Here is a 15,028-nt window from a genome sequence, read left to right as displayed (position 1 = left end):
TGTGCCTATTCGGGACGAACAGGCTTAAGCGGGGGGCAATGTTACGAATATAACTTTAGATTTAAGTTAATTTAGATGAATTCCGTTAATTTAAGAATTTGAATTGTAACGTAAATTTCTACTACGCAGTTTATTTGAATAACTTCACAACAACAACCACTGTATAGATTTTTCTACATCCTTCCATTTCCTCTTTCATTTTCTATTTTGTTATTGTCGTACAATTCTTGTTAAACGTCATTCCTCTTTCTTTGTTATTCCCTCGCCTGTATATGTGTTGTTGTTATTCCTCTTTCTTTGTTATTCCCTCGCCTGTATATGTGTTGTTGTTATTGTAAGTTTGTTTACTCAAGTTTGTTGTTGTTATTGTTCACTCAGTAAGTTTGTTGTTGTTATTGTTACTCAATGTGTTTGTTGCATTGGTAGATTGTTCGTGATCTAGGTGTTACCAGATCGTCTAGAAACTTCTGTAGCGACAGGCAGGGCTCATATAAATAGAGGGAATGGAAAGGCAGTGAGTCAGTTGTGAATCAGATCGCGAATTGAAACCGTCGTGTAAAGTAAAGTGCAAAGTAAAGTTGTGTGAATAAAATCATTGTAATAATCGTAATCCGAAAGAACCTGCGTTTTTATTTGGTACGAATTGTATCGGGAAATAAAACAACGTCTACACGGGATTTAGTAAAACCCAAGAACGTAACAGTATCGATGTTCATACCACGGCGCTCGAACTCATCCAACAGACGTTTTTGTAGTTCAGCCTTGTTGCCAGTAGACGACAATTCCAATTTATTGAGCTCCTTCTTCAAATCTTCCACTCGTAGATCCTTAAACTTCATCGTAGTATTATCGTAATCTCACTTCCGACACCAATTGTTACGTTCTTGGGTTTTACTAATCCCGTGTAGACGTGGTTTTATTTCCCGATACAACTCGTACCAAATAAAACGCAGGTTCTTTCGGATTACGATTATTACAATGATTTTATTCACACAACTTTACTTTGCACTTTACTTTACTCGACGGTTTCAATTCGCGATCTGATTCACAACTGACTCACTGCCTTTCCATTCCCTCTATTTATATGAGCCCTGCCTGTCGCTACAGAAGTTTCTAGACGATCTGGTAACACCTAGATCACGAACAATCTACCAATGCAACAAACACATTGAGTAACAATAACAACAACAAACTTACTGAGTGAACAATAACAACAACAAACTTGAGTAAACAAACTTACAATAACAACAACACATATACAGGCGAGGGAATAACAAAGAAAGAGGAATGACGTTTAACAAGAATTGTACGACAATAACAAAATAGAAAATGAAAGAGGAAATGGAAGGATGTAGAAAAATCTATACAGTGGTTGTTGTTGTGAAGTTATTCAAATAAACTGCGTAGTAGAAATTTACGTTACAATTCAAATTCTTAAATTAACGGAATTCATCTAAATTAACTTAAATCTAAAGTTATATTCGTAACAGTATTTATTTATATTGAATGTCTAACCAAGTGGCTGTAATATAAGTCCATGTGTTGGAATAACTCCCGTCCGTTTTTCAGACCTTCAGATGTGGCTATAATTAAAATAAATGGTACTCTGGCATAAAATGTTCTGTATAGGAGGTCAAAGCTTTGAAATATAAAGACCCCGACGCTTTTTATGTGTTATGCTAGTCTTTTCCAAACTACCTTTCTGCTATTTGGTATTCCGCTTTCTTAAAGGGAGATTTTAAAATGAAAGTCCTAGCCACTTTCTCCAAAAGATCTGCATTTAGAAAAAGTTGTTTTATATTTTCTTTTATATTATTTCACATTTAACTTACCCAATTTTAGTTTTGGTAAATGGCCAACATCCTAGCCATATGGTGTGTGTGTACTCCGCCACTCAATAAGTTAATGGTGAATGAGCCAAAATTAAATTTGTTGAGTTATCATTGATTGGCCTGGCCTCTCCCCTCTATGATGACAATTCGATGATGATTTTTTGCCACTTGAGGATATACGTATATAGTATGGATTGCATGCAGCATTATGTCCTGAGTATTCTTCTACGATTTGTTATCGTTGATTATTGTTGTTCGAGTATTATTCGAAACGTATGTACGAGAAAGAGAGAGAGAGAGAGGGGGAGCGAGTTGGTGGTGGTTATCTTTTTCCTTCGAAATGTATGCCCAGAATTCATTTACTTGGGCGCCCAAATAACATTGATCAATCTCTGAGTAGCTCCAAATCTACTACCTTGCAGCATAACGGACGACCGATGATGTTCATGATGACCGATCCAGCATCATCTATATATTTAATAAGGTTGTGGTTCGGAATTAAAATGCAATCTTGAAAGCTGATTATGTTTTTTATCAGTCTCGAAGATGAAACAAATGTTGAAAAGCCTTTTTTGTTTTTGGATTGGATTTCAACATTTGAATTAGAATAGATTTTTCTAAAGAAGTTGAGTTGTTGGAGGAGGGGTGAAACTTTATTTTATGTAGTATGTAGTTAATATTGCACAGAATGTGGTTGTGGTTGTTGTCGTTCTTTTTCTTCTTCTTCTTATATAATAAATTCAGGAGATTGGAACAAATTAACACTGGTCCAAATGTAACATATCATATTCTTCAATATCAATCAATCAATTGTTTAACAAATAATAACATTGTTGTTGTTCTTGGTTAAATCTTGGGAGATTTTGTTGTTGTTGTTCTTGTGTTCTTTTTGGTTTGCTGTTTCTTGGCAATTTTGCAGTGGAGTTTTTGGTAGAATTTTGGTATTTGTTGTTTTTTTGGTAATAATTATTATTTTACTATAATTGCAGATTTTATTTATTTTGTTGTTGTTTTTGTATTTTTGTCATAGCCGCAGCGGCATTGCATTGCCTCTCTAACCACACAAAAAATATCCTTGTATTTTTGTTATTGTTCAACATAAAATTCATATTCAAATATTCTACTATTTAAACTTTTGGTTGTTAGTTTATTTAGTTGCTTGGTTTGTTGTCTTTTTTCATTTATGTATTTCCTTATGGTCATCTTCGTCGTCTTCCTCCACTTGGGGGGCGATTTTTCTAATTCGGATATATGGCACACATGTACAAAGACAACGGTTTTCGGCTCACCTTGTCTTTGATATGTAGGGGCTCTGTTGTCGCTATGGGCGCTGTATCAACATCATTTTGACGCGGCAGGTGCTCTGTACCGCTTATATTCGATGCGGCCACAGTCATTTGTGTTATATTGCCTGGTATGTAGTCGTTTTTAATTTGAGCCGGATTAGTTTGATTCGCCTGGCTACAGGTAATGGTCGTTGGCACCGTTGTCCCACTAACTGCATCCACCTTCTCCCAGTCATACGGATCGGACTCCTTGACGCCACGCCGTTTCATACAACGTTCAAAGATATTTGTCAGCATGGCGTAGTCGGGCCGATCGGCATACGTTAACGATTGTATGTGTTCGAGGAATTGTTTGAAATCAGAAGGCAAATGTTTTAGTAACATACGGTGGTCATATTTCTCTTTGGTCAGGCCCACCTGTTCCTTGTCCTTGATCTTGCGCCATGGCAGCTGGCCGTTGACAAACTCCACTAGCATATAGAAGAGAGACCACAGGTCGTCGTGACGACCCATTTCACGATTGCGATGGGCATTTATCGAGGCATAGCGTACCGTGCCACGGAAACCGGCAGCTGCGCGTGGGCAACGCACCTCGCCCGTACCCGTCGTGTATTGGCGCGCCAAACCAAAATCCAACATATACACTTTCCGACAATTCAGCGGCAGTCGGCCCATTGAAAAGTTGCTAGGTTTAATATCACGATGTAGAAAGCCTACAGAATGTATCGATTCGATTGCTCGCAGTATCTGCAGTCCCAGGCGCAGCGTTGTGCTCACCGAAAACGCACCCTTCGGCTGGGAGCGTCTCAGCTCGGCCAGATTTTTACCCTGCAATTGCATAACAACATAATTGAAACGATCGTTGCGACCGCAACCGATGAAACGGCAAACATGCTCCTTGCCCTGCAGCTTTTTCAGTACGGCCACTTCCATTTTGAGGACTTGTTTGGGCTGGCGTGCTGATTCGACTTTGAGGGCGACTTGTTCGCGTGTTATTAGATCTTGACCTTCGTAGATTTCGCCAAAGCCACCACCGCCAATTTTTCGTATTACCTTCCATCGTTCTTTGACTACGTGTCCGGCTTGCAAGAGATCCTCTGAAGTCATTTGAAATTTGTGTGGAACTGCTACTGCTACTTTACGCTCACTCGCTCGTTCGCTCTTGCGAGCGGGTGGCTCTTTCTCCTTTTCTCTATCTATTCTTAAGCGTCAACACACAAGGGGGGTAAATGGATAATTCAGAACATGTTTTGTGGCGATTTAATTAGTTGTGGGAGCCTGCTTCTTCTTGTTTTGTGGGATCTGCAGTGCAGTATTCGATGATTGTTTGTATAGGTTGGGGTTTTGGCTTTGCAATTATTTGCTATTGTACAGATCTAATGTCTTTTTTTGTTTCTTTGGTGGAAATCAATTGGAGATCGTCGTTGATGTTAGGCTGTGGAAAAGAACAAAGAAGAATTATTACTATTAAAAATTTGTAACATTTTAAATCATAATAAATAATATTAAATTGGTTAAAATAAAAAGAGAATTAATATAACCGTCTTATATGCTAGTAAAGAAATATGTAGAATGTTATTTCTAATTGTGTATCTGTCTCTTTCATTTCAAAGTTCAAGAAGATTCCAAGAGAATGGAGAGGCAGTGGATTTTGCTAGGCAGTTAAAAATGCTTTTGTCCAAATGCTGCACATTTGTTAGGCATCATTCCGAATAGTTATCGCAGTACCAAGGTATAAAAAATCATTGACTACCTTGAAGCTGTAGTTCTCAAGTTCCACAGTTGGTCCGAGTCTACTGGACGTCATGCCAGGCCCACTTTGGCAGACTCTTTCTCAATTTGTTCAAAGGTGACTGTTACCGTTCTCAATGTTCGACCCATTATGACGAAGTCGTCGGCGTAGGCGAGTAACATGTGTTGTTTGGTGTACAGAGTGCCATTTCTCGCATGACCTTTTGCAGCAGGATGTTAAAAAGGTTACATGGCTTTATAAACCTCTGAACGGATAGGGTTACCGAATGCGGCTTTATAGTCGACGAATAGGTGGAATGTGTCGATGTGTTTTTCGTGGGTATTTTCCAGGATTTGGCGCAGAGTGAAAATCTGGTCAATGGTGGATTTGCCATGTCTGAAGCCGCATTGGTATGGTCCAATAATGTCATTGACCATTGGCTTCAGTAGTTTACGCAGCACGCAGGATAGCACTTTATATGCGATGGGAAGGAGACTTATTCCTCCATAGTTGGAACATATAGTCTTGCCTTTTTTGTGCACGGGACACAGGATGCTGAGGTTCCAATCATTGGGCATGCATTCATCTAGCCAAATTATACTAATCAGCTGGTGCATGCTCCTTACCAGCACCTGACCACCAGTCTTGAATAGTTTGCTTGTAACCCATCGGCACCTGTTGCTTTATTATTCTTCAGCCGATTGATTGCTATTCTGACCTCATCTTGGCTAGATGGTATACACTCTATACCGTCATCTATTATTGGTTCTAGGGTATCCTCTTCACCTTTACTATTTGATACCAGAAATTTTTCAAAATGCTCATTCCAGATCCTCAGCACGCTGTCTGTATATATCACAATGTTTCCTTCTGTGCAGGCACATCCTCCTGTAGAGATGGATGTGCTTGCACCAAAGTCTTCGGTTTGGTGTTTCACTCGTTGGACTTTATGGGTGAATTCGGGGCTCATATCAGCTCACTATTTCAACGTGTGATGAAAATAGTTACCCCAGGTGACACCGCGGGGATGTCAGTTTCCACAATTGAGATGAAAGCGGGACGATAAGCCTGGGCTTCGCCATGTTAAAGCCAGTCAGAGCCGTTGCTTGGTATCTATCATCCCCTACGTCAGCCCGATGTATTGATTTATAAAATCAATACATCGGGCCTTCTTCATCAAAATTATGAAGTTTTTTCTGAGGTGTTAGGTGGGATTTCCGGATAATTCGAATACTTTTTTGCAGATGTACGGGTATAATGGACCATGAAGAGGCTCATTGGGCTATTTTTATGACCAATTTGTATATTTTTCCACTGTGAAACCAAAATGGCACTAAAAGAGAGTGAATTGAGAGAGCAGATTTGACAGTTGTGTTACTGAGCTTTACAAATTCTTACATGATAAGAATCAAGAATCAGTATATTCTTCTTAACGACGCACGCGGCAACTGAGTCGTGAAGCTATCGGACAGCAGTTTGAGAACCCTATTTGCAGGGATGTTGCTAATGAGAATGTTCATTAATTATATTCTGAGGCATATTTGTGGATGGCAAAAGACGTCTTAACGGATGGCTTGGAGGATTTGGATTTTTTTGTTTTTAAATTTTCGACAATAAAAAAGTCGTTTTTTACTTTTGTCTAATTTTTTTTTTACAGAAACTCAACCCACATTCCGCTTGAATTGGAACCAAATAGCCAACAACAACAACCACCATTGACACAATTACCAGAAATGTTATTGTGTACCCTGTGTAATGATATATTTAAGGATCCTCGATGTTTAAATTGTTTACACACCTTTTGTCTTGAGTGTCTGGTGGAAGAAAGTTTCAAGCAAGATGACGAGGAAGTGGCGGAGGAGGAATCTAGTAATCCTTTTACATCGAATATACCAATACCACAATATCGATCATCGTCGAGCAGCAATGAAAGGAATTTCAAAGGTATTTGTCCACATGTTTTTTTGCGAAGTTCTTTGTAAGCGTTAATATTTTTTCTCAATTTTTTTAAAAATAAAATACTATCTACGAAAAAATTCATCAAAAATTTTTTTAAAGAAAATTAATGCATTTGAAAAAATAAAATAAATCCGAGGAATAATTATTGAAATGAATATTGTATCTGCTATAGTGAAATTAAACAGCATACAGAATAGAAACAAAAATATATACAGAATTCCTTCATTTCTTAAATATAGTTTTTTTTATATTATTTTAAAGAGAAGTTTATTGAGTCAGTCATTATTACAAATTTCGAAAAAAAGGAAAAAGTTACATTATACATTTTTTTATTAAAGCTATTAGTTTTTTTAATAATATCTATGTATTTATATGTGTGGCAAGGTATTTAGAATGACTATTTTCGCAATTTCCATAACATAGCAATGCCTGCTTTCTATTTGATAATTTCTGTCAGAATAAATTACTAAACTTTTTGGGCTATATTTAGTTATATAAAGAATAATAAATTGAGAAAAGGATTTAAGATGATTGAATGTTTTTAAGAAGGGTTATTAATCTCTATGTATTTATAACCTTCATTACTCTGTGGTACGGGGTATAATGTCTTTAAGCATATGTTTGTAACAGGCAAAAGGAAACGAGACATGGTTTCTTTTGAGAATATGCTTCGAATCACTTTTTGATCCGAATTGCATGAAATTTAGCACAGATCTTTTATTTGGCATAAGGACGAACCCGATTGAAATTTGATAGTATATAACTCCTATATAAATTTTCGTCCGATTTTAGGTAAATGTTGCACCAAACTCCCAAGGTTTGCCCGATTGAGACACAATTTTGCACAGCGCACTTTGATGTCTGTGAAGTTGTGTCGAAATCAGTTCAGATTTAAATATAGCTCTCATATATACTTTTGTCCGATTTGTAGGAAAATTGTCCACCAAACTCTCAATTGTTGTCCCATTGAGACAAAATTTGGCAGAACGTATGAAATTGAGACTAGAATAGGGCGTGTTAAGTTTCATTGAAATCGGATTGGATATAGATATAGCTGTCATATATAGTTCGTCCGATTTTAGGTAAATGGTGCAAAAAAAGTCTCAAGGTTTGTCCGATTGAGACAAAATATTGTGCAGTGCACTGTGTTAGATCCAAATAGACATATGCGAAGTTTTGTGGAAAGTTTCGTTCGATTTTATTGAAATGGTGCACCAAATTCCCAATATTTGTCCAATTAAGAAAAATTTTGCGCAGAATACTGAATTAAGTCCGGTTTGATGTCTGTGATGTGTTGTTGAAATCGGTTCTGATTTAGATATAGCTGAGATGATAAAACTGCAACCAACTTCAGACTGCTATCATTTCTAAGCCACTCGTCCACATTCGGCAAATATTGCAAAAAGTGAGCTCGGGGTAAAGCCATTGAAATTCCAAAAACTGCAAGAACTTACACCGCAACAGAAAGAAAATTGACTCAAGAGGGCTAAAGAGTTGCTTCACTTGGCCGAAAGTGGTGAACTGTCGAATTTGGTTTTCTCCGATGGGAAAACATTCGTTGTCCAGCAGTTTGTAAACAAAAAAAAATGATCGTGTTTACTTGCCAAAGAGGTCAGCTTCGGTTGGCCACCCGAACACAAGCGCCGACAAAGTGATGGTGTGGGCCGTCATAACAGCCGATGGTCGCTTTCCGATCGTATTAATCGACCGTGGCATCAGAATAAATGCCGAATATTATCGCGAAAATATTCCTTTTGGCTGCAGACCTTGGACATTCCAACAGGACTCAGCACCATTGCACTCAGCACGCGCCACCCAAGAATGATTACAAAATGAGGTTCGTCGCTTCATTTCCAGCGCACAATGGTCACCAAAATCTTCGGATACCAATCCGTTGGACTATTGTGCGTCTGGAGTATTTTGGAAAGCACTAAAAAATACCAAAGTGTCGATCACCTCAAGCAAGCGCTTCGCCGGGAATGGGTCAAAATATCGCAGAGCAACATTCGGGTACGGTGAGACAGTTTCATTGGCCGTTTGAAGGCCATCATTCGTGCCATAGGTGACCAATTCGAACAAATCTAAATATATTCTAAAATTTTATGCTATTTCCGACATTTTTTGTTTTCATTCAGTAAAATTTTAAAAAATTTAAAAATTATGGCGTTTGACTTTGTTGCAGTTTTTTCTGTCACTCTGTATATGCATTAATAAATGTCATATTAATTGTAAATTATCAATAATTTACGGATTAATTCGATGATAACAATATTTTTTTGCGAGAAACAGGCCCGGATTAATTTTGAATAATAAATAATAAAACTGATTTTTGAAATGGTTTTAATTAGCCCATCTAATTTATAATGCTAATCACATGGAATTAATTGTATGTTTCAAAGGGGAAAGTGACCTACAGTGGTGGTCACAGAATTAAAACATTTACTGTGGTAAACATTTTTTGATCAGCCCTCGATTCGTTTGAAGTATTTTTAAAATTTTTTTAATTCAGAACACTTCGATATACTGCACTTAAGAGATTTAATGTGCAAATAGAAATTTATTTCATGCAATTTTTCCATAAATAACGGTTTTTATGAAGATACATCGACTTTGAAGTGGCCACATAATTAAAACATTGTGTAATTTGTTTACTTTACTCGATTTTTTTGAAAATATTTTTAAAGAAACTCTTTAATTTAGTTAAACTATGTAAACTAAGCACCGATAAAATCATTTACAGATAAAATTTTTTGAAAAAAATCTGTCAAATTGATCAAAATTGCCAAAAATTTGTACAGTACACCTAACATTCCGAAAATCACCTTTATTATAGAAAATAAAGGTCCGAATGCATCAGAAATTGCTAGAATCAGCAGAAAACAATAAATAATTCTCAAAATAAATAAATATTTGAAATAAGAGCTCAAAAAAATGAGAATTAACTTAAAGGAACGATTCAACTTCGATAGCCTTTATTGAAGAAGGCCATAATATTTTTGCAGTATGTGAGAAAATATCGATTGGTATTGGTATTTATTATATCAAATCGATTTTTCGAGTAGTACAGAATATATTTTATCAAAAAATATATCAGTCACAACGAAACGAACAGAGATCAACGCCTATGTTGACGAGTAAAAGTTTCTGGCACACAGGAGCATATTTGATGGTCAACTCTTGACCCTTAAAATCTATTGAAAATGACAATTTGTTTCCAAAATAATATTTTTTGAATAGAAGAACTTCCACTTAATCTATTTTAGCCTCAAAGAAAAAAATATTTTACAGTTTGGCAAATATTTGAATTTTTGTGTTAAGCTTTAAAAATGCTGCTGTCTGCCATAAGCTTTTACTCGTCAACATAGGCGTTGATCTCTGTTCTTTTCTTTGTGACTGATATATTTTTTGATAAAATATATTCTGTACTACTCGAAAAATCGATTTGATATAATAAATACCAATATCAATCGATATTTTCTCACATACTGCAAAAATATTATGGCCTTATTCAATAAAGGCTATCGAAGTTGAATCGTTCCTTTAAGTTAATTCTCATTTTTTTGAGCTCTTATTTCAAATATTTATTTTGAGAATTATTTATTGTTTTCTCCTAATTCTAGCAATTTCTGATGCATTCGGACCTTTATTTTCTATAATAAGGGTTATTTTCTGAATGTAAGGTGTACTGTACAAATTGTTGGCAATTTTGATAGATTTTACAGATTTTTTCAAAAATGTTTATCACTAAATGATTTTATCGGTGCTTAGTTTACATAATTTAACTAAATTAAAGAGCTTTTTTAAAAAATATTTTCAAAAAATGCAGTAAAGTAAAAAATCATACAATGTTTTAATTATATGACCACTTCAAAGTTGATGTATTTTTATAAAAACCGTTATTTATGGAAAAATTGCATGAAATAATTTTCCATTTTCACATTAAATCTCTTAAGTGCAGTATATCGAAGTGTTCTGAATTAAAAAATATATAAAAATACTTCAAACGAATCGGGGGCTGATCAAAAAATGTTTACCACAGTAAATGTTTTAATTCTGTGACCACCACTGTATATTTGAGTCCAATATGTGAAAATTTTGCTGGCAAAAAGGAAGCAGACAAAGCTAGCTAACATGTCAATCTACTGGCGTTTTCCTTTCACTTCAAACATTTTGATTGAGCGCTGGCTATTTTCTTTGAATTTGTTTAATATTATTATATGTATTGAGTTAAATAACAAGTGATTTGAAAAAAATTATTATTATATTCTTAGAAAACTATATAAATAACATTTTTTTATAATATATAACACGATTATATCGATATATGTATGTTTGAGTTATATAAAATAGATAAGTTAATTTTATAAAACAATTGTGTCAATTTTCGAATGTTTTTTATCAAGGATTTAAATTTAATATAATTTAACTATAACTTAAATTTGAGAAGAATACAATATTAATAATATGATCTATAGGATTACTTTTTTGGCATGTAATGACACTAAAAATGCGCCAATATAAAAAGGATGCTCCAAATAATTGACACAATTGTTTATCTTGAATATAAATATAATATCATGTTGTTGTATTTACGACAATTGTTTTTTTTATTTAAGAAAAGAGTATATAATGTTTCTTATATTTATTGAATTAATATCAGATATTGGACAAAATAGTAATATCATTTTTTATTATTTGTTTATCTAAATTCTTTTTTAACTATATAAATAATTTTTCATACAGAGAAGCAGATTATTGGAAAATCTGGAATAATTTACTACTCACTTCAGATCGATATAGGTTAAATATTAGTAATGTACATTTTAATTAATTTAAAAGAGCACTACAAAAAGATCAGATCTTTTGATTGAACTACTAGTTCGTTCAACTAATTCATAGTTCACTATTTAGAACCATTGATCAATAGGTTCATTTATCAATCGGTACTCGATCATCTAGTTCGTAGTTCACTACCAAGTTCATTGATCGATCATAAACAATAATTACTTAATTTCCAATTTAGTTAAATTTCGTTTAAAAATTTTATCAGCATAAGTGAATACATCATTTAGCTAAAAAATTGAAATAAAAATTTCTATAAAGACTGGACTATTCCATATGTTCCTTTCAGGGAAACGTTCAATTGTTGTACATTTTAGTTCATTTAAATGAGCTTAGCTTATAGTTCCGCTCTTATGATTGAACTAATTCTGCAATCTAGTTAGGTCGCAATGCATCTAGTTCATTTATCAATTATCTAGTGAAGGAGGTTATCGAAGACCACTCCAATGATTTCGGATTATGGACGGTGGGAATGCGCCTACCTTCAACGGAAATGTCAAGTTCTAGATTGACTTCTCGCAGGAAGTGAAAAGTGACACAGTAGACTGCAGTGGATAATTTTTGATTGCGCTCCCGAAATAAGTTGGTGATGGTGGTTGGAATAGTTGGAAAGTGGCATGTTGAACAAAATGGGAGATAGGACACCGCCTTGCGGTAGTCCTATTTTGATCTTGCGATATTTGGAATTTTGGCCAAGGATCGTTCAATTGTTGTACATTTTAGTTCATTTAAATGAGCGTAGTTTATAGGTCACAACAATTTCTTCCACCAAGAGTAACCAAACTTATGTGTTTGTAGTTTTTATAAGCACTTTAAAATTGAATTTTACGATATCTTATTCCGGCATACAACGAATTTAGAAACGACAAAAATTAATTTGAAATTTTTTTTTTCAGTTAACTATTATTTTAAATTGAAATGAAGGTTACATGAACAGATGGAACGGTATGAGCTCGTGGAATTTGTACATGAACAATATCAAATGAACGAGAGGAAAATAAAAATATTGGAAGCAATAGGAAGGATAGACGTTTCTAATACCGATTGTTCCTTTTGCAGAACTGTTATTTTGAACTTATTTCATTTAGTAGTTCTCACAATAGCTCCTCTGTATGAATCTCCTCCAACTTTTTAATTTTCTTCTATTTAGCACTTAAGAAAAATAAGTTTTAAATTGGCATTATATTAATTTAATAAATATCATTTGTTTTTAGTCTAAAGTAATTGCTTTTCGTTTTGAGTTTTTTTTCAACTTGGCATTCGGATTTAGATGATGATTTATAATCAAGAAAAATTACATAAAATAATCTATTTAATACTGATACGTTTCATCTCACAATGCTGAGTTCCATTTTCATTTAACAAATTGTATTATTTAAATATTCATAACAGCTGAGTAGAGTGTGCGAAGCAGCGGCAGCTGTGGCCGCTTCATTACGGGTCTTAACAAAATTCGTAACCCAATGTGTGGTTAAATCCAAATATTTGCTCGGCTTGCCGGGACTATAGTTTAAAAATCCAGCCTTGGGTAAGACTTCTTCAATTTGACTGCCATCGGCCCAATTATTATAGCTGGCAATGTTAATAAAACCGACATGATTGAGTATGGCGGTACGCCAAGCAACACCATAATACTGCACACAATAAAAAATATTGAAAATAAAGAAAATTAAGAATTTTTACACATAGAATTGTTGAGGTTAGGTAACAGTCGGACCAAATGGGAATTAAGAGAATGATGACCTTATGATAATAGTTCAAAAAGTTTTACTTCGGAGAATTAAATTTGAAAATGGCTAAAATTCTGAAATTTCCAGAACATGAACAGCCTATACACACCAGGGTTCAGAAAATTTTCTTCATGTTATATCAACTTGTAGCTCAAGTTTGTCTTGGAGAATAAATTCCGACTACGGATTAAAGTGGTACACTTTAGTTCATTTAAAAGAGCGATCCATATAGTTAACATCTTTAAATTGAAATAGTTCGTTCATCTAGTTCATAGTTCAATATTAAGTTAATTGATCAATCGGTAATCTCGTTCATAATTCACTACCTAATTCGAAGATCGATAATATACGATGTAGCATTCGTTTTAAAATCTGTTCCTCTCCTTGTCATTTTTTATGAAATTGATTCTATGAACTAGTTCACGCACTCTTTTCAGGGAATCGTTCTATTGAACATCTCGGAATATTTGTCGAAGTTTTGGAATAATCTCTATATAAGGGTAAGGTCAAATTTCCCATAATTTAAAGGTGTCATCTATATTTGCCTAGAAACTACGCCTCTCTTTTATGCAGTGGTTGGGGTCATTGCTTATTTAGTTTTGCCAATTTCCTCTGTGTGGCGCTTTCTCATACCATTCCTATCTTGTGCTATCCTTATATGTTCATGCCGAGGATGTTTATTAAAATGTCAGGATGGAGTGTGGTCTAAGTCGGTTTTTTTACATATAATTCAAAACCACATTGAAAGAATGTTCCCCTCACCGCTGGGATTCAAACCTTTGTTCAAAATATTAGAGGACCAAATAGCTCTTCGCACAAAGTTTTTTACACTGAGTGAATTTTTTGGGAGTAATACTAAAACATGGACCTACTTAGACAATTTTGTATAAAACCTTATTTATTTTCTTCTTCATAATACATTGAGTTCTTGTGTTGACGCCTAAAAGTATGCATCATACATAAAATAGTTTAATAAAAAAAACAATGCCTACAACGAAATATAGATGGCGCTTATTAATGTTCGTACCCTATTAAGACCAAATTGAAAATAACATAGAATCTTCTTGGATCGTTTAATAGAAAAGTTTCTATTATTTCGAATCCAATGTTCGAATTCGAATAAATCCATTCCCTCAAAACAAGGTCCAACTGTTACCATTCATATCATTATTAAATGAAGAAAAAAAATTAAAAAGAAACATTTCTCTCACCCTTCCATTACTACGATGCCGTTGTATATCACCATGACGCGGGAATTTATTACGTTCCGCAAATCCAGGACCCACAGTTGGTACAAACAACATTTTATAGGTTAAGGCAAACGATTTGAGATAGGACCAATTCTTCCATGTGCTGGCAAATGTGGCACCATTGCTGGGCAATTTACTATAGAAACCATCTAAACATAGACGCCTCATATAATCGGCATGATTTTTATAACACAATAGTTATTTGGAATATTCTTGAGAAAGAAATTCGGAGGTTATGACAGATATAAGGGGGGAAGAATCAGAACGAAGCGTAGTTGTCCCACACATCAAACCAGTTTGCCGAAGAAGCACAGAAATTATTTTAGAGTATTTGAAAATAGGATTTAGTGGGTCCAATGGATTTTTCTATATTAAATATAAATTAAGGGATTTGTTA

At 34.6% G+C, this 15,028-nt stretch overlaps 2 protein-coding genes across 2 annotated transcripts; both read right to left on the bottom strand.

The window, feature by feature from the left end:
• Positions 1–3,070: 3,070 nt before the first annotated feature.
• On the bottom strand, positions 3,071–4,230 carry LOC133322103 (tau-tubulin kinase homolog Asator-like). Its single transcript, XM_061531169.1, has one exon. The coding sequence runs from the start codon at positions 4,223–4,225 to the stop codon at positions 3,071–3,073; it is 1,155 nt and encodes a 384-aa protein (XP_061387153.1). The 5' UTR covers positions 4,226–4,230.
• Positions 4,231–13,009: 8,779 nt separating this feature from the next.
• Positions 13,010–14,802, bottom strand: LOC133322102 (glycoprotein endo-alpha-1,2-mannosidase-like). Its single transcript, XM_061531168.1, has 2 exons — positions 14,593–14,802; positions 13,010–13,285 (listed from the first exon to the last, which is right to left on the bottom strand). Exons 1-2 carry the CDS (start codon positions 14,797–14,799, stop codon positions 13,010–13,012), a joined length of 483 nt encoding a protein of 160 aa, XP_061387152.1. The 5' UTR covers positions 14,800–14,802.
• Positions 14,803–15,028: the final 226 nt, after the last annotated feature.

The sequence above is a fragment of the Musca vetustissima genome, unplaced genomic scaffold (genome assembly GCF_032173495.1).
Source record: "Musca vetustissima isolate MV318-11 ecotype Yass unplaced genomic scaffold, APGP_CSIRO_Mvet_v1 utg36025, whole genome shotgun sequence".
Taxonomy (NCBI): Eukaryota; Metazoa; Arthropoda; class Insecta; order Diptera; family Muscidae; genus Musca; species Musca vetustissima.
The sequence above is the reverse complement of the archived record's forward strand: the minus strand, read 5'-3'. Positions and strand labels throughout refer to the sequence as shown.